The sequence below is a fragment of the Triplophysa rosa genome, linkage group LG8 (genome assembly GCF_024868665.1).
Source record: "Triplophysa rosa linkage group LG8, Trosa_1v2, whole genome shotgun sequence".
In the NCBI taxonomy this organism is placed as follows: domain Eukaryota; kingdom Metazoa; phylum Chordata; class Actinopteri; order Cypriniformes; family Nemacheilidae; genus Triplophysa; species Triplophysa rosa.
The window spans coordinates 8,571,213-8,590,295 of NC_079897.1; the positions used below are offsets into that span (position 1 = coordinate 8,571,213).

A 19,083-nucleotide genomic window follows, 5' to 3' on the forward strand; every position below is an offset into this window, starting at 1 on the left:
GTACCTCAACCTCCACATCACAGAGCCCTGATGAGGGTCAGACACCACCCAAGAAAGCAAAACAATCACTTGCCAGCTTTTTAAAAGCCTCAGGTGTTGTAAGTGCATCTGCAGCCACAACATCAGCTTCCTCATCTCTAAAAGAGGCAATAGAAGGAGAATTGAAGGGATACTTGTCCACACCAAATGCAGAAATTGAGGTGGATCCACTGGGATGGTGGAAAGTCCATGAGGCAAACTTTCCAAGAGTTAGCCAACTTGCTAGAAAGTATTTATGCATTCCAGCCACAAGTGCTCCCAGAAAGAGCTTCAGCACTGGTGGCAATATTGTCACCTGCCAAAGGGCAACTCTCAAGCCAGATAAAGTGAATCAGCTGTTTTTCCTTTCTTAAAATGTGTGACTGTGATTAGTTATACTGTGTGTTCTTTTAGAAATGTATCTGTTCCAAAGCTGCTAAGTTTACAAGACTCAGGACTCGGGTCAGGAAATATTTTTGTATCTTTATTGTTTTGGTTCTGAAACACATTGCACTTTGAAAAATCTACTAAACAGATTACGAAAGGTAGTTTACATTTTGTATGTGTGTTTTTGTTTTTACCTTTGGAAGCCAATGTTTATTTTGGGAGTTATGCTAAAGTCTGTGCACTTGCATTTATTTAACTAGACCAAGTAATTTTTTTATTTAAGCATTATTTAACTTTGTAAAAATAAGCTATTTACATTTTTGAACCTGTTTGCTGGGATGTATGTCTAATAAGCTATCTGACTGTTACAACTGTTAGATTTATTAAACCAATGTTCATTTTGTGATGTTAATTGTAATGCAAGTCTTGTTGAATGTTCATAATTTCAGAATTGCTCTTGCATTAAATCTTAACTTGAATAAAATATTCCGGCTGGAAGGCTGGCTGCTGCACCGGCTGGGACGCCGGCTGCTGCACCGGCTGGGCAGGACAAGACACCGGCTGCACTGGACTGGCTACCGGCTGCACCGGACTGGACGCCGGCTGCTGCACCGGACTGGACGCTGGCTGCTGCACCGGCTGGGATGCTGGACTGGACACTGGCTGTACCGGAGTCCGCGCCCCCCTCCGCTGCCTCTTCTTCTTCAACCGAACCGCAGGGCCTGTGGGCCTCCCCCGCTTGCCACGGAGGGTCGTGGGAGGGTCCAGAGCTGCCGAGCTCGGGACGGGAGGTGCTGGGCCTCCGATAGTGAGGGTGCCTATCACGCGGTCCTCCGGAACGGACCCCAGAGCAGGACGAGAGGAGACCTGATGCAGCTGGGAGAGGAGCCTTTGACTAGCTCCTCTCGGAGCTGCAGCCTTCCACTAACTGTGGGAATGGCTGGTATACCATCTCCTCCCGCTCCGGAAAGGGTGGAGGGTCGTCCATCCCGGCCACCAGATAGGCACGAACCAGCACCTCAGGGACGGAAGCTCCCCTGGCCTCGACGTCCCGAGCGTAGTCCCGCAACGGACGATGGCGCTGGGCTGGAAACGGGCCACCTCCGGTGCGTGACTTGGAGGTTATTGCTTCCCACCAAACTGGATTGGAGGTGCAGGACCAGCGGTTGGTGGGGGTGAAGTCGATCTTGTTGCCTGCTGGGTTCAGTTATGGCTCTTGCGTTCTGTCACGAGCTGGCGTGGCGGAAGAACCCAAATGCAGGCAGCAGCGGTGTTGAAGGGGTTAACAGAGACTTTATTAAATAAGGAACCACAAAACAAAAGACCCACAATGGGGGTAACGAGGACAGAACTAATATAAAAACAGAAACAAAAATACTTCCCACAAGGGGGCAAAACAACAGGACAAAATAACAAAACAAAACACGACCAAACTTCAAAGTAAAAGGTATGTAATTCCAAAACTTTAAATAATAATCCCAAAGACAAGGCAGGAACAAGACGAGAACTCACAGAGTTGCACTTACGGGGGACATTCACCAAACATACACATACAACGCAAGAGCACAGGACAATGAAACAAGAGGGCATTAAATAGGAGAAGACAAACGAGGGATAATGACACAGGGCAGGTGGGAAACATTAGACACGGCAGGGAGGCAATACACGAAACGAGAAGGGCGGGGCCAATGACGCGACACGAGAAAACACATGAGAAGTAAAAAACAACTCATGGCTTTCTCACATAAAACCTAAGGGCTCTGTCCCGATCCTGCCACACGACTAGGAATTCATAAACAAGAAGGTAGGACCATGACAAATTAAAAGAGAGTTTAGTAATTTAATTGAATATTTTGTGTTTCTTTCGCTCTTAAATTTTATTTCCATTTTTTATGAATACACTCTACTCAACTCTCAACTCAACTCTTTGGGGCATTATCTTTTTAAATATTAAACTGTCAGATAATACATAGCAATCGCCATTATTTATCTATCAAGCAAGCAGCAATTACGGGGTCAAGCTGTTCAATGTCACAAAGGGAAACATACGTGGACATGTCTGATTATACGTTTTTGAAAAGCAATTTAAAACCATTGCTAAAACACTTAGTAATTGCTTATAACTTCTGACCAATCGGTGGCACTGTCACCAAACTTCTACGAGGCAAACAAAAATGTGCCAATGTGTCAAGGATGAGGTGTGGAGAGAACCCAAGCACAGGCAGGCGGTGGTGAAGGGGTTAACAAGGATTTTATTAAACAAACAAAAACACCCACGATGGGGAAAACTATAACAAAACACGAACTATGAACTTAGGAACAAAAAGGATGAATACAAAACAAAACACTTCCCACGAGGGGGCAAAAGACTAACAAAATAAACTCGACACAACGTCTTACAAAACAACAGATGGGTAAATAAGGCAGGGCACAAAACTCACAAATGACGGACGATGCAAGCAACAGGATCTTGGACAAGAACATGGGAGCACGACCACGGTACAAGAACACACACATAAACGTAGTACACGCATACACAACGAATCCACGAACACAAGACAAAGAAACAAGAGGGTACATATAGGAAAGACAAACGAGGGATAACGACACGGGGCAGGTGTGGGTGATGAAACACTCAGGGAAGGATAACAAGGAAACGAGATGGCGGGAACAGAGACGAGACACTGGAGAGAACGCATATTATTGTCAAAAGGACAATAATATGTTTCTCTCCACACATAACCAAAGACTTTGTCATGGCTCTGCTACAGGACCAAGAAAAACATGACTAAGGAAGCAGAGCCATGACAGAAGCCCCCCCTTTAATGAGCACCTCCAGGTGCTCACCAAGGGGTAGACGGACAAGACAAGGCAGACTGAGACAAAGACAAGAACAGACAAAACATGGAAAACAGAATCAGTGGCAGACACGACAAAATAATAACAGGACTAGGGTGAGCCAATAAAAACAACAAACATGGGAGGGCGGGTGGGGACAAACAAGGGCCCATAGGGGGCAGTCCAAAAGGGAGGTGGGGAGAAGTCCCAGTCCCTGGCTGCGCTCGAGGGCGCGGAGTCCTGGGGGACTTAGGGGGAGTCCTGGGGGGGGCAGTCTTTGGCCCTGGCAGTTTCCCAGGAGCCGGCTGGACAGGGCTTGACGCCGGCTGGAAGGCCGGCTGGACAGAGCTTGACGCCGGCTGGAAGGCCGGCTGGACAGGGCTTGACGCCGGCTGGAAGGCCGGCTGGAAGGGCGGCTGGACAGGGCTTGACGCCGGCTGGAAGGCCGGCTGGACATGGCTTGACGCCGGCTGGATCACCAGGCTGGACGCCGGCTGGATCACCGGGCTGGACGCCGGCTGGACCACCGGGCTGGACGCCGGCTGGACCACCGGACTGGACGCCGGCTGGACCACCGGACAGGACGCCGGCTGGATGCCGACTGGATTACCGGACTGGACTCCGGCTGCTGCACCGGCAGGGAGGGAAGTCCGCGCTGCCTGCCGCTGCCTCTTTTTCTTCAGCCGAGCCACCCGCCTGGAGGTCGGCTGAAGGAAAGAGGCAAAGGGTGCGGCTGGCTCATGCTGGGACTCCTCAGACGTGGAGCCCCAGGACTCACGTCTCCCCCGCTTCCCGGCGGCGGAGAGGACGGTGTGGCGACACCCACAACCCCGATCCGCAAGGGACCGTCCTCGGGGATAGCCGCCAGCCCCGTGAGAGGCTCCGCCATGGACATTCCCCTGGGCTCCTCACGATTCATCGCGAGTTCGACCTGGTCCGCGAAGCCCAGGTGTCTCAACCGGCGCATCTCAGCTGGCTCGAAGGGTTCATCGAGGCAGCGGTTGAAGATTATCTTTAACTCTGCCTCGGTGAACCCCGAGTAGCGCGCGGTGGACAGGAAGTCCATGGCGAAGTCCTTCACAGGAGTCCCCCTCTGGCGGAAGCCGAACAGGACGTGAGCCTGGCGGCTCCTGTATGCCTCGTCCGACTCCATGCCTGCTGGGTTCGGTGGTGGTTCGTGGATTCTGTCAAGGATGAGGTGTGGAGAGAACCCAAGCGCAGGCAGGCGGTGGTGAAGGGGTTAACAAGTATTTTATTAAACAAACAAAAACACCTACGATGGGGAAAACTATAACAAAACACGAACTATGAACTTAGGAACAAAAAGGATGAATACAAAACAAAACACTTCCCACGAGGGGGCAAAAGACTAACAAAATAAACTTGACACAACGTCTTACAAAACAACGGATGGGTAAATTAGGCAGGGCACAAAACTCACAAATGACGGACGATGCAAGCAACAGGATCTTGGACAAGAACATGGGAGCACGACCACGGTACAAGAACACACACGTAAACGTAGTACACGCATACACAACGAATCCACGAACACAAGACAAAGAAACAAGAGGGTATATATAGGAAAGACAAATGAGGGATAACGACACGGGGCAGGTGTGGGTGATGAAACACTCAGGGAAGGATAACAAGGAAACGAGATGGCTGGAACAGAGACGAGACACTGGAGAGAACGCATATTATTGTCAAAAGGACAATAATATGTTTCTCTCCACACATAACCAAAGACTTTGCCATGGCTCTGCTACAGGACCAAGAAAAACATGACTAAGGAAGCAGAGCCATGACACAATGATGATACATAACAAGTTTTGTTTCAATACACAGTCAGACCAACAGTACTATAGTTGTTTTGATATGAATAACGTTGCAAAGATATTCGCAATTGTTTTTTAAGGACAGAATCATGATACTAGCATTTTTTGTATTGTTGGACTCAGCAAGGATTCAGGAATCTATAACAATTACTATGACTATGAAAATCAATGAATCACAAAGTTAAAGGCCTGTGGCGCTGGTCTAAAAGTTTTCAGGCTCCTTCAGGGCACAGTGCTGATTGCCCATGTTGAGTTTCGTAATGATACGCTAATGCGTTCATAAAATACAGCATTTTTCTACATAAGTCAATATGGCCAAAGCCCAAAATGTCAACATGGTAAAACTGGATATCGTTCGACTTGGGATGCTACCCTAAATTCAACAAGACCAACTATAGGATCTTTATGATTTTGACACAGGTGAGGCTTGTTATACACTTACAAAGTTTCATGCCGATACTCTTAGATTTGGTGAAAATACAGCCTCAAATCTGTGTTGGCGTGCTCGCTGTCGCATTTGTTGTAGTGCTATTCAAGAACGGATGTGAGTAGATGCTACATACCAAATTTCATGTAAATCGGACAAACGGTCTAGGAGGAATTTTTTTTATAAACTTTTTTTATTATAAATGGCAGGAAAATGTTAATGCCGAATCGTCACAAGCCAAGGATTTAGAGGGGGGAAAAAATATACGTAAAATTTCTAGTAGTTTCTACGACTTACGGTTCAAAAGTTATGGGCAAAAATGTTAAACTTTGGACTGGTGGTGGCTAGAGTTACAGACTCCAAAGTTGCCATAATAACATATGACACTGTCCTCCATCTGTATGCAAAATGTCATAACTTCCCATGTACGGTTCTATGGGCTGCCATAGACACAATGGCGGAATAAGAAGCAGGGAGAACAATAATAAGAACACTAACGGTGACTGCTAATTTCTATTAGGGTGACTGCATTAAACATTTATAGTTTATATTATAAAAGTAAAAAACAATCATGAACAGCAGTATTGAACTCAAACTATTTTGTATAGAGCTCAGCCTCAACATTCTTATTTGTTATTATATATTTACATTTATGCTTTTGGCAGACGCTTTTATCCAAAGCGACTTACATTGCATTACACTATACATTTGTTTGTGCAAGTATGTGCAATCCCTGGGATCGAACCCATGACCTTGGCATTGCTAACGCCATGCTCTAACAACTAAGCCACAGGAAAGCAGATTATGCATCAATTGTCTATAAATGTTATTCAAATACTTATATTTTGCACATACCTTTTGTTCTTGCAGTTGTGCTTTTATCACCTTGAACTCTGAAGATGGTGGTCTTTGATTGGCTGTTAGATCTTCGATCTCACATACCCATGTCATCAGTGTTTCCAGACTTCGGCGGAAGCTCAATGGATCCCTACATTCATCTTTCAAGGCACTTTTTGGACCCTTTACATAAGACCAGATAACATGCTTAGTATTCAACAATAAATCACAATTACAGTACTATATAAATAGTAGAATTTAAGAAAATCTGAATGAAATATAAAATCAGTAGTGCTGTGAATCGATTAAAAAAATTAATCGGATTAATCACACATTTTTTCTGTGATTAATCACGATTAATCGCACACAACCATTTTATTTTAAAATATACTTTTACATTTTAATAATTTCACATTTAATCTTCAAATTGATGTAGAAACAACATATTTATTTAACAGCATCATTTTATGAAAGCTAACATTTTGATATTAGTATTGTAACTGATGTCTCTATTAAATTGATTATTTTAACATTAATTATAGCCATTCAACAGTATAATTGAGAGCTCATGTAGGAAATTGAAGGACACTTTACAGTCTTTAATGCTAAATTATAAATTAAATGCAGAAGAATTCTCATTAAAGCTATAAAATCACATTGATTTCTTCTTTTATTTTTTTCTTTGATTAACATTAGTGACAGGAGTCACAGCAGCACGTTTAAGAACGTGGCCCCTTTAAGAGCTGTCTTAGTACACAGATCTGACCGTCACCGCTCTCCCATTTTCACAACTCTTTGCATTCATTTAAGATTTTATTTTACACTTTGAAGTTTGTGCTTAAGAAAATGCTAGACAAAACGGGCTTTCTGACATAATCTTGTGTGGTTTTATCCATTCAAGCACGAAAGAGAACTTAACACGGATGCGCTGTCTGACAGAGATTCACAGATGCAGCCGTTACTGTACACACCAGACTGGACCTCTCGTTGCGTTTTGCCGCGTCCCACAGTTTAGAAGCTGTCTATCTTCATTGAACGCCTCAAAGCAACTGTTTCAAATCGCGCTTAAGTGGTTTAAAAGCCTGTACACGAATAAGAGCGTGATTACATAATGTAACGCTAGACAAAGGATGTCAAAACAAACGGATGCTGCGTTAATTGCGATAAATATTTTCTCACGCGTTAATTTGAAAAAATTAATCGCATGGTGTTAACGCGTTAACAGCCCTAAAAATCAGTGAAGTTACCTTCTGATCAAGACCTGATTTCTGGTCTGAACTTGACTGCCCATCAATTTGCAGCTGAAAAAGAAAACAAGTTATTTCACAGTAAAAGGAATGGCTGATGATCCACTGACTCAAAAAAAAAAAAAATCCAAACAGCTGAGTGAAAATGACAACAAAGAAGAGTTCAAAATGTTAGGAAATTGATGAAGGACCTTTTTTAGTTGTTAACATTTATTTTTAAACCATTATTATTTATAATAACCTCTGCAAGCTCTTCAGCAGCTCCAGTAAGGACTCTAACAGTTCTAGTCATGATAGGGTCACCTCCCTTCCCCCCGGGAGGGTACTCTGTCACCTCCAAAATCTCTGTCACAATAGTCTCTGTCACTTCCGTGACTTCAGTAACCTCTTGAGTGCTCAGAGGCCTCCAGGACCAGGGGCTTCCAGAATCCCTTCGGTGTAGACTGGCTCTCCTATCAACAGATCCATATTGACTCAAGGGAGATCTTTTATACTCTGGAACATTACACCTTCTGGCCAAAGTCCCATTTCGTGGTGTTTTAACTGGGGATGGATTGCTTCGCCAGGCATTGTCCAAAGTGCTTGTGGTAGTGACTGTAGGGGCTGGGGAACTCCTCTGCTTATCTGGTGTCAGAGTTTGTTGAAATACCTTTTCCACATCCTCTGTCCTCGTCTCTTTTTTATGAGCCTCCAGGAGCTGCCATTCTGTCCGTTGCTGGTAGTGGTCTTTTAAGGTGTTCTCGTCTGATTTAACATGTTTGGAGTTTTGACCCAAACAGCTAGGTCGGCTACCCATGACTTTTCCACAAATGGGTTAATCGGGTATGGGCTACAAGAAGGTTCCTTTGCCATACATACAGGAGTCACTTGAGCTGCCTACAACACAAGGAAGTTGAAAGTAAGAAGATTCTCCTCTAACAAAGCAAAAATCCCAGTTTTTAAATGACGTATACAAGTTTCACAATCAGCCAGCTCTGACAAAGACCACAAAGTTTACATTCAATTAGATGCATTGCTCTCCCATTCCATCTTTAAAAACTTTCACGCTAACAAACATCATCATTATCACTTATACAGTAGTGAGTGTGACTGAAGCTCTGTCCTTATCAAGATGTGCTAGATAACTGCTTAAGAACTACAACACGAACACAAAATCACTAGCACAAGCCACACAAATGCAAGTGATAGGGAAGGGACTTTTTTCTTTACAAACTTCTCTAAATATGCTTGCTCACAGTCTGTTACCGAGACAGAGGTGCTGGGTGCGCTGCATTAAACTACATGTTAAGAGTCAGTCACTTCCACAAATTGTCTGACAAAATTTTCATCACCTACAAGAGTGGTGATTTTAGCAATATTGACTGTCTGAACTGGACAAGGTGGAAGAGTTGGACAGATTTGTTTGCACAAAGGCTAGTGTAAATAAAGAGACCTCTGCTGAGGGGAGATTAGATTACAGCTATATGTGTATCAGAGGCCAGCTAGTGTAAAGAGCTGTGCAGGTAAACCTCACTGCTTGACCACAAAAGGTGCTCTAGATGCTGTGGCCTTTACCCTTCTCAGTAGAGGGCCCGTCTCCCATGCCTCTGGTTCGAGGACCACTCGTAGCGGGTGCGGGTAGGACAAGTGTTAAGTGACACAGGTAATCTGGGGTCAGTAAAGGTCATTCTGGGTCACTGCATGCTAATGGTGGGTGCTGAGGGATCTGGCTTCAGACTTTAGACAGACTCACAATAACTGGAGCAGAAGACCTTACATAAGACCATATTCTAGTAGTGTAGTATACTGTGTAAGCTGACATCAACATGTGACAGGAAATATGGTATTTAATTTTCTTAATACTTTCGTGATGGAGTTAGTTTCAAGTAACAGATCCACAACACATTCATTAAGATCCCTAAAGAGACACTGGGCATGGATTTCCAACACGTTCTCTCCTAAAATTCTTTCTGGAGTAATAAATGTGTTCATTTGTTTCTGAACCAATATATTGGAGGATATTTTGTCTTTGAACAATAAGGTTTTTAACAGCTTTTTAATCAAATAAGCTCAAAACCATTAAAGGGTATATAAAGATAATCAATATCAAACAATATAATCACTGACACTGATAATCACTCTTCAAATCAGATTGAATTATATTAACATATCCCATGTTTGCCCTAAAGCCTTGATGAATTACATGAAGTTAGGGGAGCAAAGGAAGAAACGGTCAGTGTTGTGCAACCAATAACACCACTGACATTCACGACCAAAACCATTTGAATAGAATTGTTTTACATTTGTTTTACACATAATAATCTCATAGGCCTATTAAGTGGTGATACCATTCTCTGCAACTGAACCATCAAATAAGCTAATACTTAAAAGACCAAACGGGTTCATATTGGTTTGTTTAGCTGGTGGACAATCATAGCCATAGTTTACTGGCAAAACTTATCTAGTGAAGCTAAATAACCAGCGTGTATTTTTTATTTTTTTGGTAATGCTGGTTAAACAAGGACGTCTTGCTAGTTAAGCTACTTAAGAAACTTTATTTGAACACCAACCAGCCTTCGTGTAATAATTTAATTAAAGTTCATTTGATCAATGATGCAGATACAATGAATACCTCCTTTGAATAGTTATTAGGTCTTATCTGAACTACCCCTTCCACTTAACTCTGATGCGGTCTATGCTTGAGCCCACCCTTGGTAGCCTCTTAATATTGATATATGAGGTATGTCACAGATGGGCCAATAATCCCCAGTAAACTAGATTGACTTCTGTGACTAACAGTTTTGTGCATCATTAATTCATAAAGAATAAATAATACATCACTTGAGCTCAGAACGAGTTAATTCTGTCGAAGTGTTAATGATTACATGTAAATGTATTCAAGAAAATGGCACCATTCTCTAATTTAACCTCAATATGTCAAGCCACATTAACTGGTATATTAACTGGTACAGATTTACTGGTTTATATAGCAGCGATAGTGGCAGCTCTCCTAAAACATGTGTCTTGTTATGGATTTCCTAATAATAATAAATCAAGCGTCTAGGTGAGTTTGTGCAGTAATAATGATCGAGATGAGTGGTCTCTCTAATTAACCAGGAAAGCTAAGTGCTCATCCACTAAAAACATTAACATGTTCTATATGATGTAATTCTCCAAAAGCATTATTTGCATGTATTACACATAATGTAATTTTCACATTTAGGCTATCACAATGTACTGTATTTAAGTCGAAACAATTCTTACTTTCATTTATATGTTATTATGAAAACTTAGTAATTATGCATAAATTAAAAAAATAAATATCAAATACAGATAAGATCATTTTCGTTCATGCAAATCAGTTGGAACAGTTCGATATAGTAACTTGAAAAAATACACTTACAGCAAATAGAGTCAATCACAAACTTCATCAAATGAAATAGTTACAAAGAAATCCTGCAAGTTGATTCTCTCCAAAATTGTGCCAAAATACATTTAAGTTATACCTGAGTGGTTCAGACAACATCACTAACCAGCACCCAAAGCAGCTGCCGCTCTCACAGATAAAGTTTGAATGAGCCCACCATGGGCTAATGAATGAGGTGGCAGTTGTGGCGGTTAAGGTCTCGGCAGTGCATACTTACTCATGTGAAGAACGGCTAACTGAACAATTCCACTGGTTCCTCTCTGTCATCATTCAAACTGGAGAACAAAAAATTATTCTATCAGCATCCTTAAAGAGGCCGTCTTTCCCAGCGGGACATATATACCAACAAACCTTCACATTCACTTGATCAAGCAGGACCTCACTTACTCACAAATTCCATTTCAAACAAACACACTTTAGGTAAGATGACCATGCTTTTCCATCGTCCGCAGTAACAAGGAAACAATGTCCCTCTTTCCCTCCAGCTGCCCCCTCCCAAAAGCGGTATTCTCTCCCTCTCTCTCGCTTGCCTTTGTTGTTTACATTCAGACAGAGGAATACCTCATTGAGGCAACTGGTGGAAGGTGAAGCTGACACAGAGGTCCCATAGTTCCAGAAGTTTGTGCTATTTCCAGTTCAGAGATGTATAATCCCATCTGCAGATTTTGTTACAGTTAAGGTGGGTCTATAAGTAATGAGCCTGTCGTGTGAACTCCTGTGTTTCCCTTGTGCCACACATTTAGACAGTGGAACACCCCCTCACAGCGAAAGCCCTTCCCCCAGCTCTTCTTCTGGCTCACAAACTCAGCTTCTAATGAAAAAGAGAGCTTTCTAAAGACCCCAGGCTCCTCCTGAATATTCGCATGTTAAGTGACAGCTGCCTCCAGCCCCTTGTGCACCCTCTTGTTTTTCCCTCCCTCTCCGCAGTAAGTGCGGGGTGGACTGAGGCGGACCACAAAGGAAGGGACCTCCAGCTTAACCATCCCCACATACATAGCCCCCCTTCACTATTCAAAGCCTTTGCCATGGCTACAAAGACGACTAATTACTGTAAGACATCTCTGATTACTTTAAAGTCACTTCCAGACCCCAAATTGTCAAATAAACTAAGAACAAAATAAAAGTCAGTAGAGAGGATGGACTCTGATGTGTCTGTATAAGTTCCATGGGAGTTACACTGTTGAATCTACACTTTTATCTGCTCCATTGCTACTCGAGAATTGAAGGTTGTATTATTCCTGTCTAGGTGTCAGATCTCAAATAATGCATGAGTAATAATTCCCATGAGTAAAGAATGGGAAAGTGTGAAAAGGTGTATAAAGCAGGTGCATTTAGGCCAGGGGAGGGGGAAGACAGAGGCTCAGGTGTGTAGCACACACTCCTCCCCCTATTCTTTTCCGAACAAAAGAGGTCCTCTGGCCAACACCTGTACAGGCTTTATTCTTTATCTTACATAAGAAAATACTTTCAATTCCTCTACTGAACATGATATAGGGGAAAATGTAAAGTCCATTTCATGCCGTTAAATCAGTTTACATACAGTGGCCAAGAAATTTGTGACCCTGCCTGTGAAAACCCAGCTAGTAATTTTTTAGTGGTTTGCTGTTTTCCTTACATAAACTCATACTGCATCGTGTAAAGAACATTCTGTGAAAATTGAACATTGATATCTTACGTTCTGTGAAAATTGAACATTAATATTTTTAATATTGACTGAGTAAAGCCATGTCAAAGATTGCAATCATAGTGAAATTAATGATTGAAATGAAATTTTAATACTTGTTATCTCAGAATTAGATTCTGAGACTTTAGCCTGGTTTTCAAGGGCAGGGTCACATATTTGACATTTATGCCACACTTACAAATGTCTAAATGTCTAACTGCACCAAATGTATAAATGTAATTGCAATTGCAGAAAATAAGACAAGGAACAACTCGGGAACAATTTCCAAGCAAAGCATTTCATACAAAAAATGATTTACAAACAAATTTCCTAGTTAATCCAAAAATATTTTTATGTCATTTAAAACCTGTATGACTTTCTTCCTTCTGTGAAAGACAAAACATATATTTTGAGAAATGTCTCAGTGGTTTTGTGTCTATACAATAGAATTCAATGGGGTCCAATGTGTGTTTGGTTACAAATGTTTTTTAAAATATCTTATTCCGTGTTCTGCAGCAGAAAGAAAGTCATACAGATTTATAATGAGATGAAGTGAAATGATGATAGAATGTTCATTTGACAGTGAGAGGGCTTGCACATTTCTCACTGCAGGCATTGTAACACTATTTGACGTTACTTCTACAGTAAATTCAAATGTGGCACTGTCATGTTCCAACTCCCTTCTGAGTGTGAGTAAACAATGGGATTTAGTTCGGAAAATAATAAAATAGCAGTGTAAGTGATCACAAAGCACGGAGAGTGTGAGAATGCGGGAAAGGCATTGAAATCCCTGACCTTGAGGGGCTGTGGCAGCATGAGGCATCAAAGTGGAAACCACCCACATTTGCATGGAGACCACACCCACCAGGCTTACAATCAACAATTACAATCTTAAAATCACTGCATTGGCTGCCTATCCATTTTAGGATTGAGTTTAAAATTTTACTTTATGTTTTTAAATCACTACACAACCTGGCACAGAGTTATTTGTCCGAGCTTATCCATCCCTATATTCCAACACGATCTCTGAGCTCTGGGGCTCAGGGTCTTCTATCCACCCCGCGAGCACGGCTTAAGCAAAGGAGGGAAAGAGCATTTGCTATTGCTGGTCCCCGGCTTTGGAATGGCCTCCCTGCGTATATCAGGTCAGCACAGTCTGTCCACGCTTTTAAATCTTCTTTAAAGGCGTACTATTTCAACTTGGCATTTGATTTAGTATGAATTTTGCTCTTGTATGCATTGTCTGTTTTGTATGCATTTGTTTTTATTGTGATGAGTTGTTGCGTTTGAATGTCATGGTTTTAGGGTCTAATATACTGTATATATTTATTTTTATATTATTGTCCATACTGTTCAGCACTTTGGTCAGCCTGGTTGCTGTTTTTAAATGTGCTTTAGAAATAAAACAAACTTGAACAAGGCTGTGGTAGGAATAGGGTGAGCAAATGAAAGTGCACAAAAGAGAATGTATGGATCCATTTGTGTCCTAATTCAGTAGAGACCTGCAGAAGTGAGCAAGACATGTCCACTGCACTAACCACAGCACTTCAATTATTAACCCTAGCCCATCCCCCACAGAGACGGCCAGGAAAATAAAAGACAAAAGGAGGAGAAGGAGTAAAAAAGAAACAACACAATGCTTGTCACCCTGATTGTCCTGGGAAAGTGAATTTAGTGGCGTGATCCCACTTGGTCAAGTTATTTAACCTGACCAGGCTCTTAAACAGAGATGGCCCATCTATGTCTGTCATGAGCTACTAAAACAGGGGCTTGAAACGCATTGCAGTCTGTGGATGTTAAGACCACATATCTCTTTTATAAATTTAGATAATGAGTCACCTATCTTATTATTGCGTACAAGGTTTTTTCTTAGACATTTAGTTTTATAATCGATATATTTTTCTATAATATATAATTTATATCAAAGGAAAGCAAACAAATAAGAGTGTCTCTCTAATGCCCATGTTTTGCTCTACTTTCCCTGCCTAAACTTTCATTAAAAACCAAAACTTTCAGCCTAAAAGAGACACCTGATCCATGCTCACCATAACAAAATCCATCCAATATTTAAATCTCCTCTCAAAGTGACACATCTCTTGTACCACATAACAAAACTTCCAGAACATTACAACCTAAAGCTGTTAAAATAAAATGCAAGATCAAAGAACTTTAATTGTTTTTTTTTAGTTTACATGATGTGTTTGCGCACAATGTGCAATATAAAAGCTCCGATAACCTCACACATCCTTTTCCCTGGCTGGCTGCTTCATATGTCAAATAAATGGGGTTTGTATGTTCAGATGAATCAGCATATTGCCAAATGGGTTTCAAATTTGATCACATCTCCCCTGTGTCCAAATACCCAGAGAGCGCTAAAGTGGATTAATCCTAAAGGCCTGTTCTCCTCCTCCAGCATTACTACCTTCAAACCAGATAACACACCAATAGCTACTTCGGTACATAATTAGCACTTCAACTGACATATCGCACTCCATTGGTGAGGATCATCCCTAAATTGTGCCCAATGATTAATAAAAATATACATTAGGATCTCCTTTGTGGCATTCCCCAAACAGAATGTGTCATCATAATGGTCGCTTCCCAGACGAGACTGACAATGTCAGTGAAGGGCTTCCCTGCTGGGCTTCCCTAAGATGCTGGAAATTGGACATGATGGTGAAACTAAACACTTCTCACATGTCCTCGATTTTCTTTGGATTTAGCAGCAGTAACATTGGTTCTCAAATCTCATAAAACATATTCACTGAACAAAACAGCGCATAGCTGTTCAAGAGCATCTCATGAACAGTTTGAGCTTTCAGTGCAGATATTTAAGGTTTGGTATCTGTTAGGCAACCAAAGTATGCTGTTGATTGAGGTCACCACAGTGAGTTGTGACCAGGTTCACAGGGGACTTGAACCACAGTAATTGACACAGGTCTGGAGGATGTGCCCAAACAGCACACTGTCTTACATATACGGTAACTACAACACACTCGCCCTACTAGCAAGCTAGTCACCAGGGTGTCTGTAAAATAAACAACCAAACGGTCTTGAGGCAACAAGTACCTCCCCCTGTATATGCCACTTCAAAAAGTGTGTGCAAATTAAAATAATATAAATTCATATAAAAAGTTTTACATTTTAAATGAATAAAGAACTTCTAACACAAACTAGTTGCATTATTGCTGTGGCTCAGTGGTAGAGCTTTGCAATAGCAGCGCAAAAGGTTGGGGTTCGATTCCCAGGAAAATAACATACTAGTAAAATGCATAGCTTAATTTCATTGTCAGTCACATCGGATAAAATTGTCTGTTAAATGCATGAATGTACGTGTAAATTATATTTAAAAAAAATGATTTTCATCCTAATTGAAAATGTTTATTTAAAATGTTTGCATCAATATTTATTTCTATCTAATAGTTATTTTTGTAAATAAAAGAGCTTTGATGAAATTATCTACATGTAGTGTGGCTATTGCTAATTGTAACTATTGTAAATGAAATACTTAAGCCTGCAGTTTGGACATTTTCAAAGTAGCTTCTCCAACACTGATGCACATCTAATTTTAAAGGCTGTTTCTGTTAGTACTGCACCAGAAGAGGGGAACTAATGTTTTTGCACTGTCAACACATAAAAAATTGGAGAGCACACTGTGCTGTAACCCTTCATCCTTCTCCATCATCATCCTGTTTGCAGGTTATGTGTGCAAGACTCATTTAAATTGCAGAGTCAGCTAGCTAGTGGCCCAGGGTAAAGAGAGACAGACTTCCCCAACCTTTGTAGCAGGAAGTAATGGATGGGACCCAGTGGGCAACAATCAGACATGATCACTTATGAAAGATGCTATTTGGAAACATTTGTTTCCTACAAACTCCCACAATGCAACGCAAAAACCCTATGTTCCTGTACTGGAAATTATGTGACATTTTTTAAAGCCGTCTAGACAAAATGGCACGAGCCAACTCAATAAACATCATGAAACACGATAGAACGTTTGTAAAGACAAACGTTTATTTCATTCTATAAACACACATTGCTAGGAAGGCAGGGAACACAATCAACTAAACATTTACATTTAATATTCGACCAAACTTTTGCATGGATATGTAACAGAATAATCAAAGTGTACTTTAACCAGTATTTAAAAAATAAAGTCAGAGAGATGTCGGTTTTGCCTGTTGTTGATAAATGCCAGTTGTGATGTATCACAACAATCTTAATCACTCATGTCACAGGAAAAAGTCATCAGTGAAGTGAAATACTGTCCTTACCACCTCCCAACTTTTAATGATTCACGGCCTCAGGAACAAGGGAGCTAAATAAGATGCACCCATATGCTATTTCTCAATATGCGTTCTTCAGCGAGTACCCGGATGTGTTCTTGAAATCAAGGATGCATCGAACCATGTTTTGTGCGTACCATACCCGCTTGTAGACCCAGGAATCATTGCAGCGCGTCCATCCGAGTTTGTTTTTCCGAGGTTGCCTCGCAAGACTGGTCTCTACAAGAACACATGTCCGTTCTTTGCATTCTTGGAATTGAGAAACGACCATAATAATCCTAAAGACACTGAATAGCTGGTTCCAGTTTATTTGATAAGGGCTGGAGCTAAACTCTGCAGGACTGCAGCACTCTAGGACTGGCGTTGCCTACCCCTATAGTCAATAATGTTTGTCTGCTATACAAACAAAATAAATATTAACCTAAACCATAAAGAACAGCAATGGGTGACTCAATTACTGTCGATGCTGAGTTGGACACAATGAGATAAAACAGAAGAAGCATTACAACTTTTCTATTGCGGGAAGATAAGAGAACTCCCACTGTAACTCCCCCTCCCATCTGAGTCTAATGTGCTTTCAAAAAACTCTATCATGTGTGCACAGGGCCCCAACACAAATCTGTGATCTTTTCAACCACTCTGAACACAAAAGATCTCTCCTCTGAGGAGCTGCTCTCTCTATTTCTCTCTCATAGACCAGACCTCAAGGGTTTTGGCATTTATGGATATAGGCCGAGCATATTTTTTGTGCATATTTGATAGGGATGCTTACCAAGCACCATGGGGACAGAATTCTACAAACTTCAAATCTACACCTAGGTCCGCCTTTTTTCATTATGAGGTTTGTTTTTCATCAATTACAGTTACCAATAAATATAGAGAGGTAGGCTCTATATGTTTTAATGGTGGTCAATGTTTTAACATCACTTAATCCAGACAAAAAAAAATTACACTAATAGTCCAATGACCTCACATATTGCATATAACTGGGTGGAGACACATTAAAAACACCATGGACAATACGACAAGAATGATATGAAAAAATCTTGAACCTATACAATACTTAAACAAAAAGCTGTTTTACTGTATATTGTGTAACAAAATAATAATGGACATGAAATTGAAGTTTTATAAATTGTTTGGTAAAAAACCTTAGACTGCATCCCCCATTTAAAGGAAATAAACAGAAATGAATGATGAAGAATAAATAAAAATAGGACCAGAAACAGAAAGCTGTCAGATAACCTTGCTTTCCTTGAAGGTTAGCTTTCAAATTATCCATTTGGTATGCTATATTATTTTGTACTGTTTTTATTTAAGAAATGGTTAGACACATTAATAAATAATAGAAGCCTGTTCACTTTTTGAATGCCACTGTATGTGAAAAACTCACAGCAGGATCGAATGAAGGAAGTCTCATCTCCATTGCCCTGAGCCAGTGCCGCAAAGCCTGGATCTGCCCTCTGAACTCATTCTGCCATTGATTCCACTTCTCTGCTTCCATCCTGACAAAAAATATATAATGTTTGTGATATTGCTTTTATACAAAAGTTCTGGGAATTAATAAGTTAGTAATTTCATGTAGTATTTGAGAAATTAAACCACTTTTGTGCTTTTTATTCAAAAAAACTTCAGCTCCTGTTAAATTGCATGTGTTTATAGGGCAGTAGTGTTGAGTCGGCTTTTACGTATCAATACAGTGGCTATGTATGTCTATGTTTAGCTCACAATGACTGGCTGTTCTTGACTTGATCTGTGAATAAAAGTGCACAACGAAAAAAGATGATACTTGAACAAACTTTTATGAAAAACGCAGAAGAATATCACAACCATACACTAACACAAAGTTGTATGAACAGAGGGCAAGGGACACGTCAGGGTTTATATGCATTAAGGGAACTAATGAGTTAATTAACAGGCACCAGTTAGACAAAATAACTAATCAGGAAACTAGGTCACAAGGAAACACGAACACAGAAGACAAAATACACAATCAAAACAAGAGGAAAACAAAACATGTTACAGTTCGTCCCCTCCCGGTAAGGTGCGTCCTTGTTCCGTAAAAAGTCCAAATCTGGACAGAGGGTGGGGGCTCAGGAGGAGGGCGCAGAGCAAAGAAAAAAGAGTCCAAGGCAG

General features: G+C 41.1%; 1 protein-coding gene across 14 annotated transcripts in view; it reads right to left on the reverse strand.

Annotated features, from left to right (window-relative positions):
* Window positions 1-19,083, reverse strand: part of macf1b (microtubule actin crosslinking factor 1b) — a 96,263-nt gene that overhangs the window by 60,899 nt on the left and 16,281 nt on the right. For 7 of the 14 annotated variants that reach the window (XM_057341189.1, XM_057341186.1, XM_057341187.1 and 4 more), the window contains 3 exons: window positions 18,341-18,452; window positions 7,593-7,646; window positions 6,364-6,528 (listed from right to left, as the gene is read on the reverse strand). In XM_057341189.1, coding sequence (XP_057197172.1) covers window positions 6,364-6,528; window positions 7,593-7,646; window positions 18,341-18,452 — 331 coding nt within the window. Of the gene's footprint in view, window positions 1-6,363; window positions 6,529-7,592; window positions 7,647-7,833; window positions 8,469-11,215; window positions 11,338-11,385; window positions 11,512-11,559; window positions 12,473-18,340; window positions 18,453-19,083 lie in introns of those variants that run through there. The other 7 variants (XR_008963460.1, XR_008963461.1, XM_057341182.1 and 4 more) reach the window with 4 other exon arrangements.